The 20,488-nt window shown below is 37.0% G+C and overlaps 1 protein-coding gene across 1 annotated transcript in view; it reads left to right on the forward strand.

Annotated features, from left to right (window-relative positions):
• Window positions 1–18,286, forward strand: part of LOC116268662 (cohesin subunit SA-1-like) — a 28,615-nt gene extending 10,329 nt beyond the window's left edge. Inside the window, exons 3-6 of the mRNA XM_031662599.1 lie at window positions 7,966–8,089; window positions 11,713–11,811; window positions 12,866–12,945; window positions 17,724–18,286. Of these exons, the coding sequence (XP_031518459.1) occupies window positions 7,966–8,089; window positions 11,713–11,811; window positions 12,866–12,945; window positions 17,724–17,835 (415 nt within the window). The 3' untranslated portion in view covers window positions 17,836–18,286. The remainder of the gene's footprint in view (window positions 1–7,965; window positions 8,090–11,712; window positions 11,812–12,865; window positions 12,946–17,723) is intronic.
• Window positions 18,287–20,488: the final 2,202 nt, after the last annotated feature.

Genomic DNA, 20,488 nt, shown 5'->3' on the forward strand with positions numbered 1-20,488 from the left:
GCACAGTAATAAAGGGATAAAAAGATATGGACAGACCTTTCTGATATGGGAAGGGTAGTGTCAGACACTTCGTCGGTCCTTTAAAAACAAGTTTCAGAAAACGAGAGAAACCCTTGATCATGGTGGTGTGCACCTGTAGTACTAGCTACACAGGAGGATGAGATGGGAGGACTGCTTGAGCCCAGGAGTTCCAGGGTGCCGTGAGCTATGATCAAGCCACTGCACTCCAGTCTGAATGACAGAGCAAGACCCCATGTCTAAAAAAATAGATACATAGAAAGAAATGTATTAGAGAGAAGTAGTACTAATGAGTACAATGTTATAAAATTAAACAGAAACTTCGGATTAAAAAAACTTAATGAGTGCTGAGTATGTTAAGAAATATATTATACATCTAGACATACCATAGTGAAAATGAAAACCATTAAAGATGAAGGCAAAGTTATAAAAGCAACCAGAAAGACTGTTATTTCAGTGATGGTAAAAGAATAACCAAGTCATTAGACCGTAAGGACAAACTTAATCAGAGGACAGATTTAAGTACTTTTGAGAAGATGAAAAACAGATGTCTTTAAGACAGTTGAGTCTTTTCATTGTTTCATATTACAATGAAACCTTTCAGAATCATGCTTTCAGAGCAGTTCTTATACAATACCATAATAGGATTTATTCTGAACAAACTGTTATTCCATTATTTAAATCTTCTTCCTAATGTTTCATCTTTGATCTAATGTGGGGGTCAGGTTGCTAGTTAAAATGTAAATATTAAGTAGAGGATATTTTTCTTTGAAAGCTAATGTATCTTTGATGTTTGATTTTTAATTTTATTAAAGCCTAAAATTTTGTTAATAGTAAAATATTAAGATGTAATGCAGGGTAACAGATAGCCATATCACCTTCTCTGTGTGAGACTCTTAGTGATGCAGTGTCTTTTTGTGTACTTTGCCACTGTTTTTACTTATTATTAAGCAACAAAAATGAGATGAAAAATAGTTTTATAAACTTGCTGCATTTTCAATACATCTAAAATAGCTCTAGCAATCAGGTGCGGTAGCTTACACCTGTAATCCCAGCACTTTGGGAGGATCACTTGAGGTCAGGAGTTCGAGACCAGCCTGGCCAACATGGCAAAACCCTATCTCTACTAATAATACAAAAAAACAGGGTGTGATGGTCCGTGCCTGTAATCCCAGCTACTCAGGAGGCTGAGGCAGGAGAATCGCTTGATCCTGGGAGGTGGAGGTTGCAGTGAGCCAAGATTGTGCCACTGCATTCCAGCCTGGGTGACGGTAGTGAGATTCCATCTCAAAAAATAAAATTAAATTAAATTAAATCTAAAATTAAATAACTCTAGTCAGCCTGAAATAATAAATGAAATATTTGTATTTAATTTGTAAACAAGACAGTTTCAGCTCTTCAGGTTTACACTTACACCTTACTACCTTTCAAAAGCCTTCCTTGACCACCTTCTCTCCTCTCCATTTTACATGCTTCTGTGTTTTCTGTAACACTACTTACTAACATTCAGCACTCACTAAGGTAGTATTTATTTTAATCATCTTATTGTAAGTTAGGATCTCTGTTCTCAAGTTCTTAGTCTAATAAAGGAAACAGTATGACTTTTCTGTAATTCTTTCAGCTATTTCTTTCTCACTAGGCTATATCATACCAAAAAATTCTCTATAATTGCTCTATTTTGGAAAATGTGATTTTTTTTTCCTCCCAGCCTGATCTTAGTGTTAAAATTGGTTGCGACCTGAATTCAATGGGTGCTGCAATTTGGATAGTGTGCCTTTTTTGGCCCATAATTATTTCTCCCTCTGGAGCTCTCATGAGATTCTTTGTACATGAGCAATAATTGTGAGTGTCAGAATATCCATATTAGCTAAGCATTGTTTTTGAAATTTGTATTATAGTCATTTTAATTTAGTCTGCATCCTTACTGGAAAAGCATCCATAAGGGTAGTACAAGAAACACTTAATTAAAATTCACTGGAGTTCAACTTCATTTTGTTATACGCAGAAAATAATTAAACTTCCATCTGCTGAGAAAGTAATCCAATGAAAACTTAAGTCTAGATACCAAATTAAAGGGTTATGTTCTCCCCAAAAGGATACATTGTAATGATCAATATTAGGTAAGTTTTTCATAGAAGCAAACATGATCATTCTTTTATGTTGTAAAATAATACAAAATACAATATAAAATGCAATAATACAAAATACAAAATAATACAACAAGCATATGCTGTAAAAAAATACAACAAAGGATTAATAGAATTGCACCTGAATTATTCTTTTATAGTTCCTTTTCTTTCTTTGAGTTTTCAAGTAAAGCCTTCATGTTTAGTTTTTCATTTCAAGGCCTAAATGCTAGGATGTTGTAAAAATTAGTCTGTCTTATGATTGTCTTTATTCCTTTCCTCTTACTATTTTTTACACCCCTGCATTGCTCTTTGCTTTGGATGCTCCCAAATGCCTCAGTTAGACATCTTTCTTAAATAGGGTGAGGCTATTGGAAATAGAGATTAGTTGTTTAAAAATAAATTTAATATGAAAACATAAAAATTGGAGGACTCTTACGTATGAGGAAATATGTTTATGTCAAAAGATATGTTGTAATCAAATCAGGGATATTTAGAATTATACTGCACTTTTATTTTATACTGCATCTCCTGGAATATACTATTAGTTCCTGGAGAGCAAGAAAGCAAATGTTGAGTAATAATAGCAATCACAGAACTGAGACTTCACTAGAGCGTGAAAGAATAATCAGTGTAGGTAATCAGAGTAGAATTCAGGGTATTATAGACATAGGGATAACCACAAACGTGTAGGTGCTGATGCACTTGAGCTATTTGGACTAAAGAACTAATTCTGTAAGTTGATTGGTTATGATTATATTTGTAAGAGCCTTTAATAATAATGAAAACTAAAAATTTTAATTATCTTTTGCCATGTAACAAATTACTCCCAAACTTGGTGGTGTCAAACATTTATCTCAGGCTGGGGGCAGTGGCTCACGCCTGTAATCCCAGCCGTGTGGGAGGCCGAGGTGGTTGTATCACCTGAGGTCAGGAGTTCGAGACCCGCCTGGCTAACATGACGTAACCCTGTCTCTATTGAAAATACAAAAATTAGCCAGATGCAGTGGTGCATGCCTATAGTCCCAGCTACTCGGGAGGCTAAGGCAGGAGAATCACTTGAACCCAGGAGGTGGAGGTTGCAGTGAGCCGAGATCACGCCACTGCACTCCAGTCTGAGTGACAGAGTGAGACTCTGTCTCAAAAAACAAACAAAAAACATTTATCTCATAATTTCTATGGGTCAGGAATTTGGGAGTAGCCCAGCTAGCTGGTTCTAGCTTAGATCTCTCATAAGATTACAATCAAAGTATCCTCCAGGTCATCTGAGGACTTGGCTGGGGTTGTAGGTTCTGCTTCCACAATGGCTGACTTACATGGCTGATGGCAGAAAGCTCTAGTTACTCATCACATGGAGCTTTCCATAGAGCACCTTGAATGGCATCAAGACATAGCCGGTGGCTTCCCCAGAGAGAGTGATCACAGAGAGAACAAAACAGTCTCTTAGCCTCAGGAGTCAGAATTCTTCATTTCTACTACATTATATTCACCACAGATACTTTACGTAGTATACCCACACTCAAGAAAAGGGGAATGAAAGGAGCAAAGAATTTATGGACATCCTTCAAAACTACCACAAGAGTTGTAATTTTACTGTGTTGTATGTGATTATTCACATGTATATATTATGTATTATGATCTATCAGGGTGGTGTCAGCAGTCAAAGTGGATTGGAGCGCTAGAACCCAAAGAGGAGACAAGTCATCTAGGGAGTTTTTCTAGCTACAGAATAGGCTCTCTGGCCACACATTGTCAAATTGCAAATCTAGAAAAGGATATTTACATTTTTAAAGTTAAGATGAGAAGGATTGGACTGGCATCTGAAGTAGACAAGGACTGGGATTCCTAGAAAACATGTGGTATGAAAATACTGGCAATGTGAAACCAACCCAAATGTCCATCAGTGATAGACTAGATAAAGCAAATGTCGTACATATAGTTCATGGAATACGATGTAGCTGTAAAAAGGAGTGAGATCATGTCCTTTCCAAGGACATGGATGAAGCTGGAAGCCATTATCCTCAGCAAACTAACACAGGAGCAGAAAACCAAACACCATATGTTTTCACTCTTAAGTGGGAGCTGAACATTGAGAACACATGGACACACACAGGGGAACAGCACACACCAGGGCCTGTTGGGAGTTGGGGGTGAGGGGAGGGAACTTAGAGGATGGGTCAGTAGGTGCAGCAAACCACCATGGCACATGTGTACCTGTGTAACAAACCTGCACGTTCTGCACTTGTAACCTGCTTTTTTTTTTTTTTTTTTTTTAGCAGAAATTAAAAAAAAAAAAAATCGGCATTGCATATAGAGAACCTGTGTTCTGAGAACATAAGCGGTTCAGTAGTCTAGTCGGTGAAACAACAAAGACATTAGAAATTAGGCATAGATGTAGAGATGGGTGTAAAAAATGTTTTGAACAGGATTTCCCTGCTGAAGATGTAAAGATAAGACTTGATGTTCTCTAGCCTGTTGCAAACAGTCATTCATAATCTCAGTATTAGTGGTAATTCTAAGAATTAACCTAACTCTAAGAGTTAGATGGAAAAGTTAGATGGAAGAATGATTTCACTGTGTATATGTGCAGTTACCATACTCGATAGTCACTAAGTTTTAATCAGCATGCTGTGCCTATTGATTTTGTCCTCATCCTGCTTCCATGAGATTGTGTAATAAGACTTAGCCTGGTTTTTATAGAATTGTTTTTTACAAGGGTAGTATAGCAGAGGAAAAATGTAATGGATCCTTGGCGGAAATACTACTTGGTAGGACTGAAAGAGCTAAAATGATATGATTTGGGTGTTTTATAGATATATTTTATAGTTGTTTTGATTTTTGAGGGGAGTTTTATTTTTGCTACTGTTAACTTGTTTTTGTTTGGACATCCCAATAGAAAACAAAGTGTACAAAGCTGTAGCTCAGAGATGGAAATTTTTAAATAGTAGGATAATACCAAGTGTCAGGCAAGGATATGAAACACTGATTTAGACATTTTTAAATATCTAATAAAGTTGAAGATGTGCATTGCTTCTCACCCAATAATTTCACTTGTAGGTATCAAAACAGTGTCTCACAGATGTTGATTATGTCCTACATTAGGTACACAGTAGCTTCAAGAAAGAATACTTACTTGCCTACTACATGTGGAGCATTTTGGTATTTTCTGTCCCATATACTTTTATGTGTTTGTTGTCACTCACTGAATCAATTTTATAATGTGCTAATGGGTCCCAATGCAGTATTTTTAAAACACTGCTCTAGGGAAACTCCCTTCACAGGGAGAAGCATACAAGAATATTCACGGAATCATTGTTAGTAAAAGCAAAACCTTGGAAACAACTTAAATTTCTATTAGTAAGATAATATATAATTTATAATATGTTTATAGAAAGAAAGAGTGGACATTGGCTAAAATTAAAACATCAGAGCTTTATAAACCAGTATGCATAAATTGCAGAATATGATTTGTGAAAAAAGCAAGTTGGAGAAGGATGCCTACAGGATAATATTTATGTAAAACAATACATATGACATTAAACAGAGATAGAATTGATATTCACTGAATCAAGGGCGGTCATTTACTCTTGGGAAGGGAGATGTATCAGAGGTATATAGGAATTTTTAACTGTATTACATTTCTTAGCTGAGCAGTGGATATGCAGTTATTCATTATATTGTTCTCTGTGCCTTGTTTTATGTCTGAAATTTTTTGTCTGAAAAAAGAAATATTCTTGTCCCACACGTGTTCAGTATTATGTAGGTCTAGGAACACCTCACAGTTTATAGTAGAGCTGCTTTTTTTTTTTTTTTTTTTTTTGGGAGACAGAATCTCGCTCTGTCACCCAGGCTGGAGTGCAGTGGCATGATCTCAGCTCACTGCAGCCTCCGCCTCCTGGGATTCAAATGATTCTCCTACCTCAGCCTCCCAAGTAGCTGGGACTACAGGGGCGCACTACCATGCCAGCTAATTTTTTGTATTTTTAGTAGAAATGGAGTTTCACCATATTAGCCAGGATGGTCTCGATCTCGTGACCCGCCCACCTCAGCCTCCCAAAGTGCTGGGATTACAGGCATGAGCCACTGTGCCCGGCCAGTAGAGCTGCTTTTTACACTATATTCATTATAAATGTCTAGATTGATGAAACTAAAGTGAAAGATTATAATAGCCAACATTTAATGGAAGGATTAATGGATGCCAAGTACAATTCTAAATCTTTTATTTGTATTAAGTGATTTTATTTTCATAGTAACTGTGAGCTAGGTGGTACTATTACAACTATTTTAGAGATGAGGAAACCTAAGAAAAAGGGAATTGCCCAAGGTCACACAGCTAGTAAATAGCAGAACCAGGATTTGAACTCAGGATGTCTTTCTCAAGAGCCTGTACTTTTAGCTACTATGTTATACAACCTCTCCATGAGAAAGAGATACTATCAAAAAATGTAGGAAAACTAAAGGTTGTAATTGGCAGTATGGCTTGGGAAGAGAATGTTTTCCCCATTTTTATCCTCAAGCAACAACAGGAGCCGAGAGAGAACTGAGACTTAGAGCAAGGAATTTTATCACCAAAGAGAAACTAAGAAAAGTGCCTTAATTATCATTAAAATTTTAGCTAAAATGATAGATTATTGCCTTTTGTAAATTGGATAATTAAAAATTACTTAAAATTTTAACATTTGTGAATGGTAAATCAGGAACTTTGATGGTTGATCTACAAAAGAAAATTAGGATTTATGATATTATACTTACTATTTTCTTAAAGCTAAGGCGAATAACCTTGTGATGAAAGATTATAAAAATGTTAACATTGTATTTGTTTACAATTCACAGATATTAGAGTAAGAAAGTCATCCCAGGAGGGTTATATTGGCTGCCTACTTATAGTGAGGTGAAAAGCCATCTAGGCAATGAGCCAGAATTCTGACTTTTGGGGTTGTTCTGCCATAACTTCACAGTATTGCCACCAAGATGGTTACCATTGTGACTAGAGGTGGATTATTCTTCCCTGTGTCTCAGCCTAAAAAATAAATTACTACAGATGAAAGACCTGTGCCTTTAATAAAGTGGGCTTTTTCTTTTAATTCATTACATGTGTGCTAACTTATAAAGATTCCCAATTCTGGCTGGTCGCAGTGGCTCATGCCTGTAATTCCAGCATTTTGGGAGACCAAGGTGGGTGGATCACTTGAGGTCAGGAGTTCGAGACCACCGTGGTCAATATGATGAAACCCCATCTCTACTAAAACTACAAAAATCACCCAGGTGGGGTGGCTTGCACCGGTAGTCCCAGCTACTTGGGAGGCTGAGGCAGGAGAATCACTTGAACCTGGGAGGCAGAAGTTGCAGTGAGCCAAAATCATGTCACTGCACTCCAGCCTGGGCAACAGAGCGAGACTCCATTTAATAGTATTTTTTTTTTAAAAAAGATTAACAGTTCTTTTGAGAAACATTATTCTGTACTTGGATGTTTTTACTCTGATTTTCTTAGAAAGTTTAACATGTTTCTTGGCTCTAATAGTTGTGAGGCTCTCAGAAAGCTCCAAATGTCATTGTCTAGCCCAGTGAAAACAGTAATTGGGCCAAAATAGTTTCATAGAAGCTTTTTTCCCCAGTTTGGTATTAGTAGTGTTTATTTTATAGAAAACATGAAAAACAGAAGATACTTAAGTTGGAGGCCATTCAGAATGCAAATATATACAAACAGCATTAGAAATATTTATTGCTTATGGAAAGTGAGTATGAATGCATTCTAGCTTTGTATATTAATTCGAGATTGTCTTATTTCTCTCTCTCTCTCTCTCTCTCTCTCCCTCTCTAGTGATGCTATAGCTGAAATTAGAGCCATTTGTATTGAAGAAATTGGAGTGTGGATGAAAATGTATAGTGATGCCTTCCTAAATGACAGTTACCTAAAATATGTTGGCTGGACTCTTCATGACAGGGTAAGTTACTCTGTTCTAACTTTGATGGAAGTTATGCTTGTCTCAGTACTAAAATGCTAGGAATCAAATTGACAGCAGTTGATTTTTCAGGAGTTGTAATCATATGGAAATTTTATGATGATGCAGCTGAATAACTATTTACTTGATGATTCTGATGAAACTTGAAGCATTTGCCCACAGGTGAAGACCCTATCTTATTTAGTTACAATATTGCCTTGAACCAAGTTTGACAACCTGGTATATATCAAGTTTTCGGAGAAAGAAAATTGTTATATTCTTTTTCTAATTCAGAATCAAAGGAGAATTCTTTTTTTTTTAATATATAAAAACCAGGCTTTTTTTTTTTTTTTTTTTTTAATTTTCTAGGACCATATCATAGTAGAGTTCTTTATCAGACTTGAATAGATTTGTTGGATTTTAGAGTATTTGATCTAAAAATCTAATTCTCCCTTCTGACTTTAAAAGGAATCCTTCATATAAGTAATCCTGAGAATAACCATAGGTAGGAGTGATAAGTTACTGGAATTTGGCCGGGTGTGGCATTTAGGTACTGTAATAGAAATACTATTAGAGTATATTAGAGCCCCAAAGTAGAGCAGTTACCATAAAAGCAACTGGAATTTTCATTCCCATTATAAGTTATTTTACAGTTTTCTGAAGTATTTTCATGGATACTACCTTATTTAATTGTTAAGAAGTTCCTGTGGTGACTTTACAGAGGAACAGCCGTCATCAGCCTTTTGCTCATCCATTGTTGATCCTTTCATTTACTTTTGTTTGCTTTCTACCTATCTTGCCTCCTGAAATACCATATTCAGTGAGCCAGTTCCATAGATCCCTATGGGCTGCCCTTCAATTATTGCCTATTACAATTATTATGTTCCCACCCCCCTTGACTGTGATGGTCAGGAGAAGCTATGTTATCTCTGCTATTCTGGGATCTTCATATCTCCATTGCTGCTGGGAGCCAAATTCTCCATTTGGTCTGTGCTGAGATTTGTCCTTAGTCTGATGACCAGGAGGAAGGTCTGTGTATTATATCAAGACAAGGGCTACTAGCATTGTCCTATAGGCACCTGCCTTACTTGAGGCTTCCATGTAGTCTTTCAGCAAAGGATGGAGTAAGGAGGAAATATATTGTCCTCTAACAAGTGGGCATGAGCCGTATTTTCAGGCCTACAAATTCAGAGGAAATGGGGAGTTCAAGATTCTCACTGCATCTACCCAGATATCCTTTAGACTTTACTTTTTTCATATCATAACTCTTATTTAGACATAAGAGACTTGCCTGGGATTCAGAGTTCTTAAATTCTGTCACACTTACAATTTAATGCTAGGCTTGGTCTTTAGTAGCATTAGTTCTCTATCTAAAGGAGATAAATGTTTCCAAAGAGGCAATACTTGGCTTTGAACTGGTGATGAAGCAGCCTGGCACTGTGATTTTCTCTTTAACCTTTCAGTGACACTCAGCAATAGCCACGCAATTTCACAGTTTTTGCAGTTACTGTTTGCCCTGCTCCCTCCAGTGTAGAAATGTTGCACAAGTTAATGCACATCCCCTTTCAAGTAAAAGTGAAAATCCTAACAAACTGCTATCCTACATCAGGAACTATCAGTACTTCATCTACTACCATTGAGTCTTACCTAATAACAATCCAGCCATCAATAATCCAATCCCAGAATCCCATTATTGAAGTCTTGATTCCCAGGACCACTCTTGGTTCCAACTATCATAGGTCACATTCCCTGGATGCCAAGCCTGAGTTGGGGACTTTTGTGCTCATGATATTTCGAGGTTTGTACTCTTAAGAGTAACCTATTGGCTGGGCATGATGGCTCACACCTGTAATCTCAGCATTTTGGGAGGCAGAGACAGACAGATCACCTGAGGTCAGGAGTTCAAGACCAGCATGGCAAAACCCTGTCTCTGCTGAAAATAGAAAACTTAGCCAGGCGTGGTGGGCACCTGTAATTTCAGCTACTCGGGAGGCTGAGACAAGAGAATCACTTGAACCCAGGAGGCAGAGGTTGCAGTGGGCCGAGATTGCACCACTGTACTCCAGCCTGGGTGACAGAGCAAGACTCTGCCTCAAAACAACAACAACAACAAAAAAACAACAGGAACCTATAAAAAAGTGAGGAAAGTATGACAAAGCAGGAAACAGACTAATGAAAATGTGGTTTCAGGAGAAGTCTAATCTCAGCTTGATCTCACAGGGAGGTTTGGAGAGTAAATTGTACCTTAGAAGATATCCTGTCCAGAAGCAAGGAGGCTGGGCTGTTTTACACTTATATCTTTCTTTATTGGCTATGGGCCTCAACCTGGGCAAGAGAAGGGGAGTGGTTGGGAGAGGAAAGATGGAGCATAACCTCCTAGGGATCTATGCGCTGGGTAGTTCTAGTAAACCATGATCCATTCTCCAGAGAAAGATAGAGATATTGAACCATTAGCAGTTAACACAGGCGGACGCTGAAGAATTAGCCCAGTAAAGGGGACCTGGACAGGGCGTCAGTAGCACCTGCCACAGGCACTTCAGCTTTCCCTTATGTGCTAGTGACTTACCAACAAGTATTACATCATCACATAGCACAGCTCATGGTATGCTAGTGTAGGCTTGAATCAGCTTACGAAAGAGTGATTATGCATCTCTTTTCATAAATGAGTTCATTGACATCTCATTGGTAATATTGGCTATGAAGGCACTATTTATATTAAATAAATTTGCAAATAGAACAATTCAGAATCCTGTTCCTCAGAGCTGGTTGGTAAAACTTCTGCCAGCATATCTCTGCACTTAATCCCTACAATAATTTTATAAATGAGAAACCTGAGTATCAGAGTGATTAATAATATACTTAATATACTTATCTTACATGTAGCTAATAAATTATATAAACTGGAACTAAAATTTAGTTGTGTCTGATTCCAGAACTTGGACTCCTACTGTTACAGCACATAGCTTCTTTTAGAGGATAGAAACTAATCCCCTTTAAGTCTTTTGAGAGACTTGTCTAGATTTCTAGGTGATCCTGAATGCATTTTGGTCACCATCATCGTGTACTCCAAGTTAATGACTTTATTAAAGACATTCCACCAATAAATAGCACTCCTAGGACTCTTCACTGTGTCATTTTGCCTCTGTTTTAAACATTGCGTTATTTCTGTTTTCCTGACTGCTGTCCCTGGAATATAAAATGAATCCAGTAAATATTTGTTGCGTGAATAAATGATGACCTTTTAGTATAAAAATCAGGTCTTTCCATGGGATTATTCAATAATTACATAAAGGGCAAATAAACATACTTTTCCCTAATTATAGGTTTAAAATTCTCTCTCTGTGCCTCTGGATGATGTGGGATATACTACATGTTGAGTCAGAGTTGATAAATACTTGAAATAGGCATAACTTACTCTCAAGTAACTAAGGTGTTTTCAGTGCTTTTTTTTTTTTTTTTTACATATAAGGGCAACACACACTATATAATTCTTCAGTCTCATCCTGTGTTGAGTTACAATATGCAGTAAGTTGAATGGTTAAGCTAAATTTTAGTCCTCATATAGACTTGAAAACTGTAGTGTGGAATTGATTCCTTATGTTGTGCTTTTATTTGTATTTCTGAAGCAAGGGGAAGTCAGGCTGAAGTGTTTGAAAGCTCTACAGAGTCTGTATACCAATAGAGAATTATTCCCCAAATTGGAACTATTCACTAACCGATTCAAGGTAAGCATCAAGAATGATAAGCTTATTTAATTTTTCTCTTTACAAATGCTAGTTACAGCTAGTTTAGCAAATTACATTATCATATAAGTGTTTAGTTCATATTCTTTATTACAGCAGTCCCTAGCCTTTTTGGCACCAGGGACCAGTTTCATGGAAGACAGTTTTTTCCATGGACTGAGGTGGGGGTTGAGGGGATGGTTTCAGGATGATTCAAGTACATTACATTTATTGGGCACTGTATTTCTGTTATTACATTGTAATATGTAATGAAACAGTTATACAACTCACCACAATGTATATGTTTGCACAATCATTGCAGCCCTGAACTTGTTTTCCTGCAACTAGATGGTCCCATCTAGGGGTAATGGGAGACAGTAACAGATCATCAGGCATTAGATTCTCATAAGGAGCACACAGCACAGATCCCTTGCATGCACAGTTCACAATAGGGTTCATGTTCCTGTTGTTCCTATTGAAAATCTAATGTCACTGCTGATGTGACAAGAGATGGAGTTCAGGCAGTAGTGGGAGTGATGGAGAATAGCTGTAAATACAGATGAAACAACTTCGCTGGCTCACTTGCTCACCTGCCACTCACCCCTTGCTGCGTGGCCCAGTTCCTAACAGGCTACAGACCAGGCTTGGGGACCCCTGCTTTTACTACATGTTCTTTAAATAAACTCATATGAAATAGATAAGTGAATCTCTGCTTTACAAAAGATATTACCATGAGTTCTTATTTATTACCTTTGGAAGAAGGTTCACCTGCTTAATTTTCTTTACAGCTTTTTATAAAGATAGTAATTTTGTAAGTTAAGGCTTACCTGATACAGGGTTTAGGGAATAGCAATTGTTGAGAAAGGTTTTAAATTACAAACATTTATACTAATATCCCCTTTGTGTGAGTAGGACTATGATACTGCAGTTTCAAGAGTAAAGCTTTTTCTTTAACCGATCATTAGTATTGCATATATATCCCAGAATACATTATATTAGGTCTGTCCCAGCTTATTTTCTGTTCATAGTTGGTGTGTTTTACAACGTTTTTTTTCAGGATCGCATTGTGTCAATGACACTTGATAAAGAGTATGATGTTGCTGTGGAAGCTATTCGATTGGTTACTCTGATACTTCAGTAAGTAATATCTATTACTGTTTTAACTTTATTGATATTTTAATGCTTTTTCCCCAGGATTTTTAATGTCCTATCTATGTATAGTCCTTATGTATATATTTATCATTTTAGGTTCTACTTCTACGTTTTAAGATTAGATTTAAAACAGTGTTTTCTGTTTTTTTCTGTTTTTGTTTTTTATTTTAACTATTGTTTACTTCTTCCACATAAAAATTACCTAGAGAAAATATCAATGATGTAACTTACCTTTCTGTTTAAAACAAAGCAGGCCCAGTATGTTGGCTCCTACCTATAATCCCAGCATTTTGGGAGGCTGAGGTGGGAGGATCACTTGAGCCCAGAGGTTCAAGAACAGCCTGGGCAACATAGAGGAGACCCTGTCTCTACAAATAATAAAAAAAATTAACTGGCATGGTGGCACATGCCTGTTGTCCTAGCTACTTAGGAGGCTAAGGTGGGAGGGTAGCTTGAGCCCAGGAGGTCAAAGCTGCAGTGAGTCGTGATGGAGCCACTGCATTCCAGCATAGATGATAATAGCAGGACCCTGTATCAAAAATAAATGAATGAAAGAATGAATGAATGACTCAGAGAGAAAGAAGGCTGCAAAAGGAAGAACCCTCAAAGGGACAGTTTCCCAAATAGGCTTTTTTTTGGAATTATATAGAAGAAAAAAATAAAGCAATTAAATTGTCTGACTAATATGATAGAGATTTCAAAATAGAAATGTTATAGCTGTATTTCTACGGGTTTGACTAAAAACTAGATAGAATCTATGTGAGAGAATATATCCTAGCAAAGTCATACATAACAAATCCTCCTCTTCCTATTTTGTGATGGTACATCTATCACGAACTAAATATCTATGCGGGGATCTACTGTTGTTTGAAATCCTTTTACATTTTGGCTCTAACACTGTGCTCTTTATTATTGTGGCTTTATAATACATGTTCTAAATATGGGGTCGTTTTCTCCTCTTTGTCTTTTTTTTCAAAATCTAATTACCTTCTTATGGCTGCTTTTTGTTTGATATGAATTTTAAAAATATACTTGTCAAGTGCCTCAAAAACCCTGCCTGGGATTTTGAATATTGGAACTCCATTGACTTTTATGATAAATTTAGGAGAATTTAAAGTACTTTGTTATGTTATATCACTTATGCATGAACATGCTGGAATTCTCCTCTTTTTTAAAGAGAAGAATTCTTACTGTATTGCTCGTGCTGGAGTATATTAACAGATGTGATCATGGCACATTAAAACTGCTAACTCCTGAACTGAGGTGATCCTCTTTTCTTAGCCTCACAAGTAGCTGGGATGGCAGGCATATACCTCCATGCCCAGCTGGATTTCTTTCTTTAAATATCATTAGGTCTTAATGGGTTTAATTTTCTCATAGAGGTGTGCATTATTTAGTAAGTTAATTCTGAAATACCTTATGCTATTTTTGTTAGAATAGTATTTAGTATTTTCTGCTTGGTTACTGCTGAGGAAGAGAACCTTTAATTTTTGTGTTGGTCTAGTATGTGGACCCTATTTGAACTCTTAGGTTCTGAGTTCCAAAATGCATTCTAGTAGTTTGTTGATTTTGTTGATTTTAGTATGTAGATTATCATATAACCTGCAAACAGTTTCAGTTCAGTTTTGTCTCTTCCTTTTCCCTTTTTTTTTTTTTTTTTTTTGAGACAGAGTCTTGCTCTGTTGCGCAGTCTAGAATGCGGTGGCGTGGTCTCAGCTTACAACCTCCACCTCTTGGTTCAAGCGATTGTCCTGCCTCAGCCTCCCAAGTAGCCGGGATTACAGGCACATGCCACCAAGCCCAGCTAATTTTTATATTTTTAGTAGAGACGGAGTTTCACCATGTTGGCCAGGCTGGTCTCGAATCCCTGACCTCAAGTGATCCACCCACCTGGACCTCCTAAAGTGCTGGGATTACAGATATGAGCCACCATGCCTGACCTGTCTCTCCCTTTTCTAACCTTGTAACTTTTATTTCATTCTCTTGTCTAATTGCATAGACAGCACCTTCAGCACTGTAACAGTGTCACTGATAGCTATTCCTGTTCTTGTCCTAGGAAATCATTTAAAATTATTTGTTTCTGTCATAGATTTTAATATGATAGAAGTTCCTTTGCATTCTGAGTTTTCTGGGATTTTTGTTTCATTAACGTGCCTAAGTTAAATTAATAGACTTGTCTAATGGTAAACACTATTGCATTGCTAGAATAAATTTTTTTAACATGATATATTTTGTTTTATTTAAATGCAGTATTATATTTAATATCTTAGGATTTTACGTTCGTGTTGATGAGTAAATTTGACATTTTTTTCTTGTCCTTTTCCAACTTCAAAATCAAGGTTGTAGTCTTGTATTCTCTTTGTAAAATACCTTTTTTTGTTTTTTTGGAGACAGAGCCTTACTCTGTCACCCAGACTGGAGTGCAGTGGTATGATCTCAGTTCACTGCAACCTTCACCTCCCAGGTTTAAGAGATTCTCATATCTCACCCTCCCGAGTAGCTGGGATTATAGGCACGCACCACCACGCTCAGCTACTTTTTTTATTTTAATAGAGATGGAGTTTTGCCATGTTGGCCAGGTTGATGTTGAACTCCTGACCTGAAGTGATCTACCCACCTCAGCCTCCCAAAGTGCTGGGATTTCAGGCGTGAGTCACTGAGCCGGGCTGTAAGATACTTTCAATAGTTTCTTGCCTTTTTTTTTTTTTTCCTCTTCTGAAAGAAGTGTCCTAAGACAGAGATTAATTATTTCTTGAAACTATAAGAGAATTATCTTATTAAAACTGTGACAGTCAATTTCTTTCTTTTTTTTCTTGGATACAGAGTCTCACTAAGTCACCCAGGCTAGAGTGCACTGGCGCAATCTCAGCTCACTGCAACCTCTGCCTCCCAGATTCAGGTGATTCTTATGCCACAGCCTCCCGGTAGCTGAGGTTACAGGCACGTGGCATCACGCCTTATTTTTGTATTTTTAGTAGAGATGGGACTTCACTATGTTGGCCAGGCCCGTCTTGAACTCCTGACCTCAAGTGATCCACCTCCTTGGCCTCCCAAAGTGCTGGGATTAACAGGCGTGAGCCACCCTGCCCAGCCAGTTTTTAATTTCTTTTGTGCAAGAGGTCTGTTATCATTTCTATTTCTTCCGTGATTAACCATCTAAATTAAATTCTATTGGCTGAGCGCAGTACCTCATGCTTGTAATCCAAACACTGTAAGAGGTTGAGCCGGGCAGATAACTTGAGGTCAGGAGTTCGAGAGCAGCCTGGCCAACATGGTGAAACCCCATCTCTACTAAAAATACAGAAAATTAGTCGGGTGTGGTGGCAGGCACCTGTAATCCCAACTACTCAGGAGGCTGAGGCAGGAGAATCGCTTGAACCCAGGAGACGGAGGTTGCTGTGAGCCGAGATAGGGCCACTGCACTTCAGCCTCTGCGAAAGAAACTGTCTCAAAAAAAAAAAAATTAATTAATTAATTGTTATTTCTTTTGTGTTACTGTTGACATTTTTGCAAACTTTTAAAAATGTTTTATCACAGTTTTATAATTTTATAGTTCATGATCTTCTTATTACTTTCCAAGACTCATTCTTTCTTAATTCTTTTCATCCTCTATTTTATTCGTATTCTCTTTTTCTTCATAAGTCATGTCAGGTTTGTCCATCTTACTGTTTGTAAAGAACCAGGTTCTTTTAGCTCATTTGTTTTTTGTTTTCTAATAACTATATCTAAAGTAATAAATACACCTTTAAGTACTCATGTATGTCCTAAAAATTTAGACATGTAGTATTTTAATAGACAATAATAAATAAATGTCTGTGAAACCTTTAATTACCTTTGTGGTTTCCAGTGTAATTGCAGGTTACTTGGAAGTATGTTTTTATTCTACCCAAATTTTTTTTTTTTTTTTTTTTTGGAGACTGAGTCTGGCTGGCTCTGTCGCCCAGGCTAGAGTGCAGTGGCACAATCTTGACTCACTGCAACCTCTGCCTCCCAGGTTCAAGCGATTCTCCTGCCTCTGCCTCCCAAGTAGCTGAGACTACAGGTACACATCAACACGCCTGGCTAATTTTTGTATTTTCAGTAGAGATAGGGTTTTGCTGTGTTGGCCAGGCTGGTCTCTAACTCCTGACCTCAGGTAATCCACCCTCCTTCGCCACCCAAAGTGCTGGGATTATAGGCATGAGCCACCGCGCCTGGCTCTAAGATTTTAAGCTGTAGAAGAAGGCCAGACGCAGTGGCTCATGCCTATAACCCCAGCACTTTGGGAGGATGAAGCAGGTAGATTACCTGAAGTCAGGAGTTAGAGAACAGTCTGGCCAACATGACGAAACCTCATTTCTACTAAAAATACAAAAAATTAGCTGAGCGTGGTGTTGGGTGCCTATAATCTCAGCTGCTCGGGTGGCTGAGGCAGGAGAATCACTTGAAACCGGGAGGCAGAAGTTGTGGTGAACCAAGATCATGCTGTTGCACTCCAGCCTGGGTGACACAGCAAGACCCTGTCTCAAAATAAATAAATAAATAAATAAAAAGTAGAATAATTGTGGGCATTTTATTTTCTTCTTGTTGAATCTTTATTTTCTGAATTTTGTGTTATTGTCTTTTATACTAAAAGAAGAAACATAACTTTCAAAGTAAGATGAAAGATGAGACAAAAATTATTAAGCCTTGAATTTTATAGTGAACTTTACAAAGTTTAAATAAAAGTAAAACTGAAAATAAACATTTGCTTTAGATCAGATGTTACTTTCTGTATTTTTCAGTGGAAGTGAAGAAGCTCTTTCCAATGAAGACTGTGAAAATGTTTACCACTTGGTGTACTCGGCACATCGCCCTGTTGCTGTGGCAGCTGGAGAGTTCCTTCACAAAAAGTGAGCTGATTATCTTTGAAAACAGATTCTACTTTTCTATGTTGTTTTGTTGTTGTTTTAGAGTTTGTAGGAGAGAGTAATAGTGACTGAACACAGTGCTGAAAATGTCCATCTCATACTCTGAGGGCTATAACAGCCTCATAGCCTATGTATACATTATGAATCACACCCTTCAGGATGCTGTACCTTGTGACATACTCCTTTTTTCTGAAATCTGAGAGGATGATTCTCAGCTAGATGTGAGTGGAGATTGGAGGAGTGCATGAAACTTATAAAAGCTAACATAATTGATAATTCATCACTAGTTTTTTCTTTAAAATTCTGAGATTTGATCTTACTTTCTCAACATTTGTAATCTAAATGTGAAGCAGTATCACCTTTAAAATGCCTCCCAAGTTTTAATGTTTTTTCATTTTCTCCATTATGATGATTGATTATTTATTTATTTTTTAATTTTTTGAGATGGAGTTTCGCTCTTGTTGCCCAGGCTACAGTACAGTGGCACAATCTCGACTCACCACAACTTCTGCCTCCCAGGTTCAAGTGATTGTCCTGCCTCAGCCTCCCAAGTAGCTGGGATTACAGTCATGCACCATCCTGCCCAGCTAATTTTATATTTTTATTAGAGACAGGGTTTCTTCATGTTGGTCAGGCTGGTGTTGAACGCCCGACCTCAGGTAATTCGCCTGCCTCAGCCACTCAGAGTACTGGGATTACAGGCGTGAGCCACCACACCTGGGCATGATGAGGATTATTTTAATCAGTAATTCATAGTAATTCTGAAAGTTTTATATATATATAGTTGCAGTTTAATTTTTTTTTAAACCTTATTTTTTGGTAAAGCATAAAGCTAATGAGAGTATATGCATGTGAACACTTAGGAAGGACATTTTTTATTGTGATTTACTGTATATGTTGTATAATTAGATTAGTTCATTCTGTAAAACATTTTAAAATATATTATATATGTGTGTGTGTGTGTGTGTGTATACATATATATATATTTTTTTTGAGAGATGGGGTCTTGCTGTCTTGCCCAGGCTGGTCTTGAACTCCTGGCCTCAAGTGATCCTCCCACCTCAGCCTCCCAAAGTGTTGGGATTACAGGCATGAGCCATTGCACCTAGCTGATTAATTCATTTTTAAACTATAAACATATTCTTGGTTATATGTGTATATCTTTTGCTTTGCTTTGTGTTTTGGTTTTTTGTTTATGGATTTAAATTACTAGCTTTGAATAATATTCACAGGTGATTACAAAAGTTTATTATATATGCTAACTTCGTATTATGCTGAAATACAAATATAAATCATGGACTAGGCAACTGCTGTGCATCAGTGACTAACTTTGATAATGAGCAGGCCTGGCCTCTATCCAGTATCTGCATTCAGTGCTACAATAAAAATTGTTCTCTACTCACTTGTACCTTTCAAAGTGAGAAAAGTTATTTGAGTGTAAGAAATCTCCGTTAAGAAAGAAACCAGCTACTTACTGTGCATGCTGGCAATGAAAATGAAGAGGAAGAAAGTCAAGGTTTTCAGGCATGACTTAAAATAATATTGAATTTCCTAGTGACTCTGACACCTCTGGCTAGTAAAATAATGCTGATTTTATATTTATCTTTGGATGTTGTCTGTCACCGATATCAAGGAGGTACTGTAGCCTTTCTTTTTTCAGGTTTATTATATTCTAATTAGTCTATTCTCCACTTAACTTGTCAAAGAACTTTGTGTTTTTAGAAATAATTTGTTGTTTCTGTAGTTTCAGAGAGAAAATAAACTTGAGATGGGTTCTCTGTATAGTAGAAGCCATAAACTGGTAACTCTTAAGTTAGAAAAAGTCTTACTTAGAATGTACTTATTTTATATCTGTATTATATTTTTCTATGTTTGAAATATTGGCTAAATTTTTTATACTTTAAAAATTGATAGACATTTATAGAGTACATGTGATATTTTGATACATGCATCTAATGTGTAATGGTCAAATTAGGTAAGTAGGATATCCATCACCTCAAATATGTATTATTTCTTTGTGTTGGGAACTTTCCAAATCTTCTATTAATAGCTATTTTGAAATATTCCATAAATTATTGTTAACTATAGTCACCCTACTGTGCTATCAAACACTAAAACTTATTTCTTCTAACTGTATTTTTGGACCCATTAACCAACCTCTCTTTATTCCGCCCTCTGGTAGCAATCATTGTACTGTGCCTCCAGGAGATCAACCTTTTTTTAACTCCCACATATAAGTGAGAACATGAGATATTTGTCCTTCTGTGCTTGGCTTAATTCACTTAACATAATGTCATCTAGTTCCATCTGTGTCACTGCAAATGACAGAATTTCCTTTTTATGGCTAAATAATATTCCATTGTGTATAAATACCACATTTGTTTATCCATTCAAACGTTGATGGACACTTAGGTTGATTCCATGTCTCACTACTATCAATAGTACTGTACTGAACATGGCAGTGCAGATAGCTCTTTGATATGCTGATTTTTTTTTTCTTGTAGATATATACTTAGCAGTGGAGTTGCTTGATCACATGGTAGATGTTTTTAGTTTTTTGAGGAACCTCCATACTGTTTTCCACAGTTGCTATACTAGTTTAGCTTCCTACGAACAGTGTACTAGCATTCCCCTTTCTC

Source organism: Papio anubis, unplaced genomic scaffold (genome assembly GCF_008728515.1).
Source record: "Papio anubis isolate 15944 unplaced genomic scaffold, Panubis1.0 scaffold795, whole genome shotgun sequence".
Classification (NCBI taxonomy): domain Eukaryota; kingdom Metazoa; phylum Chordata; class Mammalia; order Primates; family Cercopithecidae; genus Papio; species Papio anubis.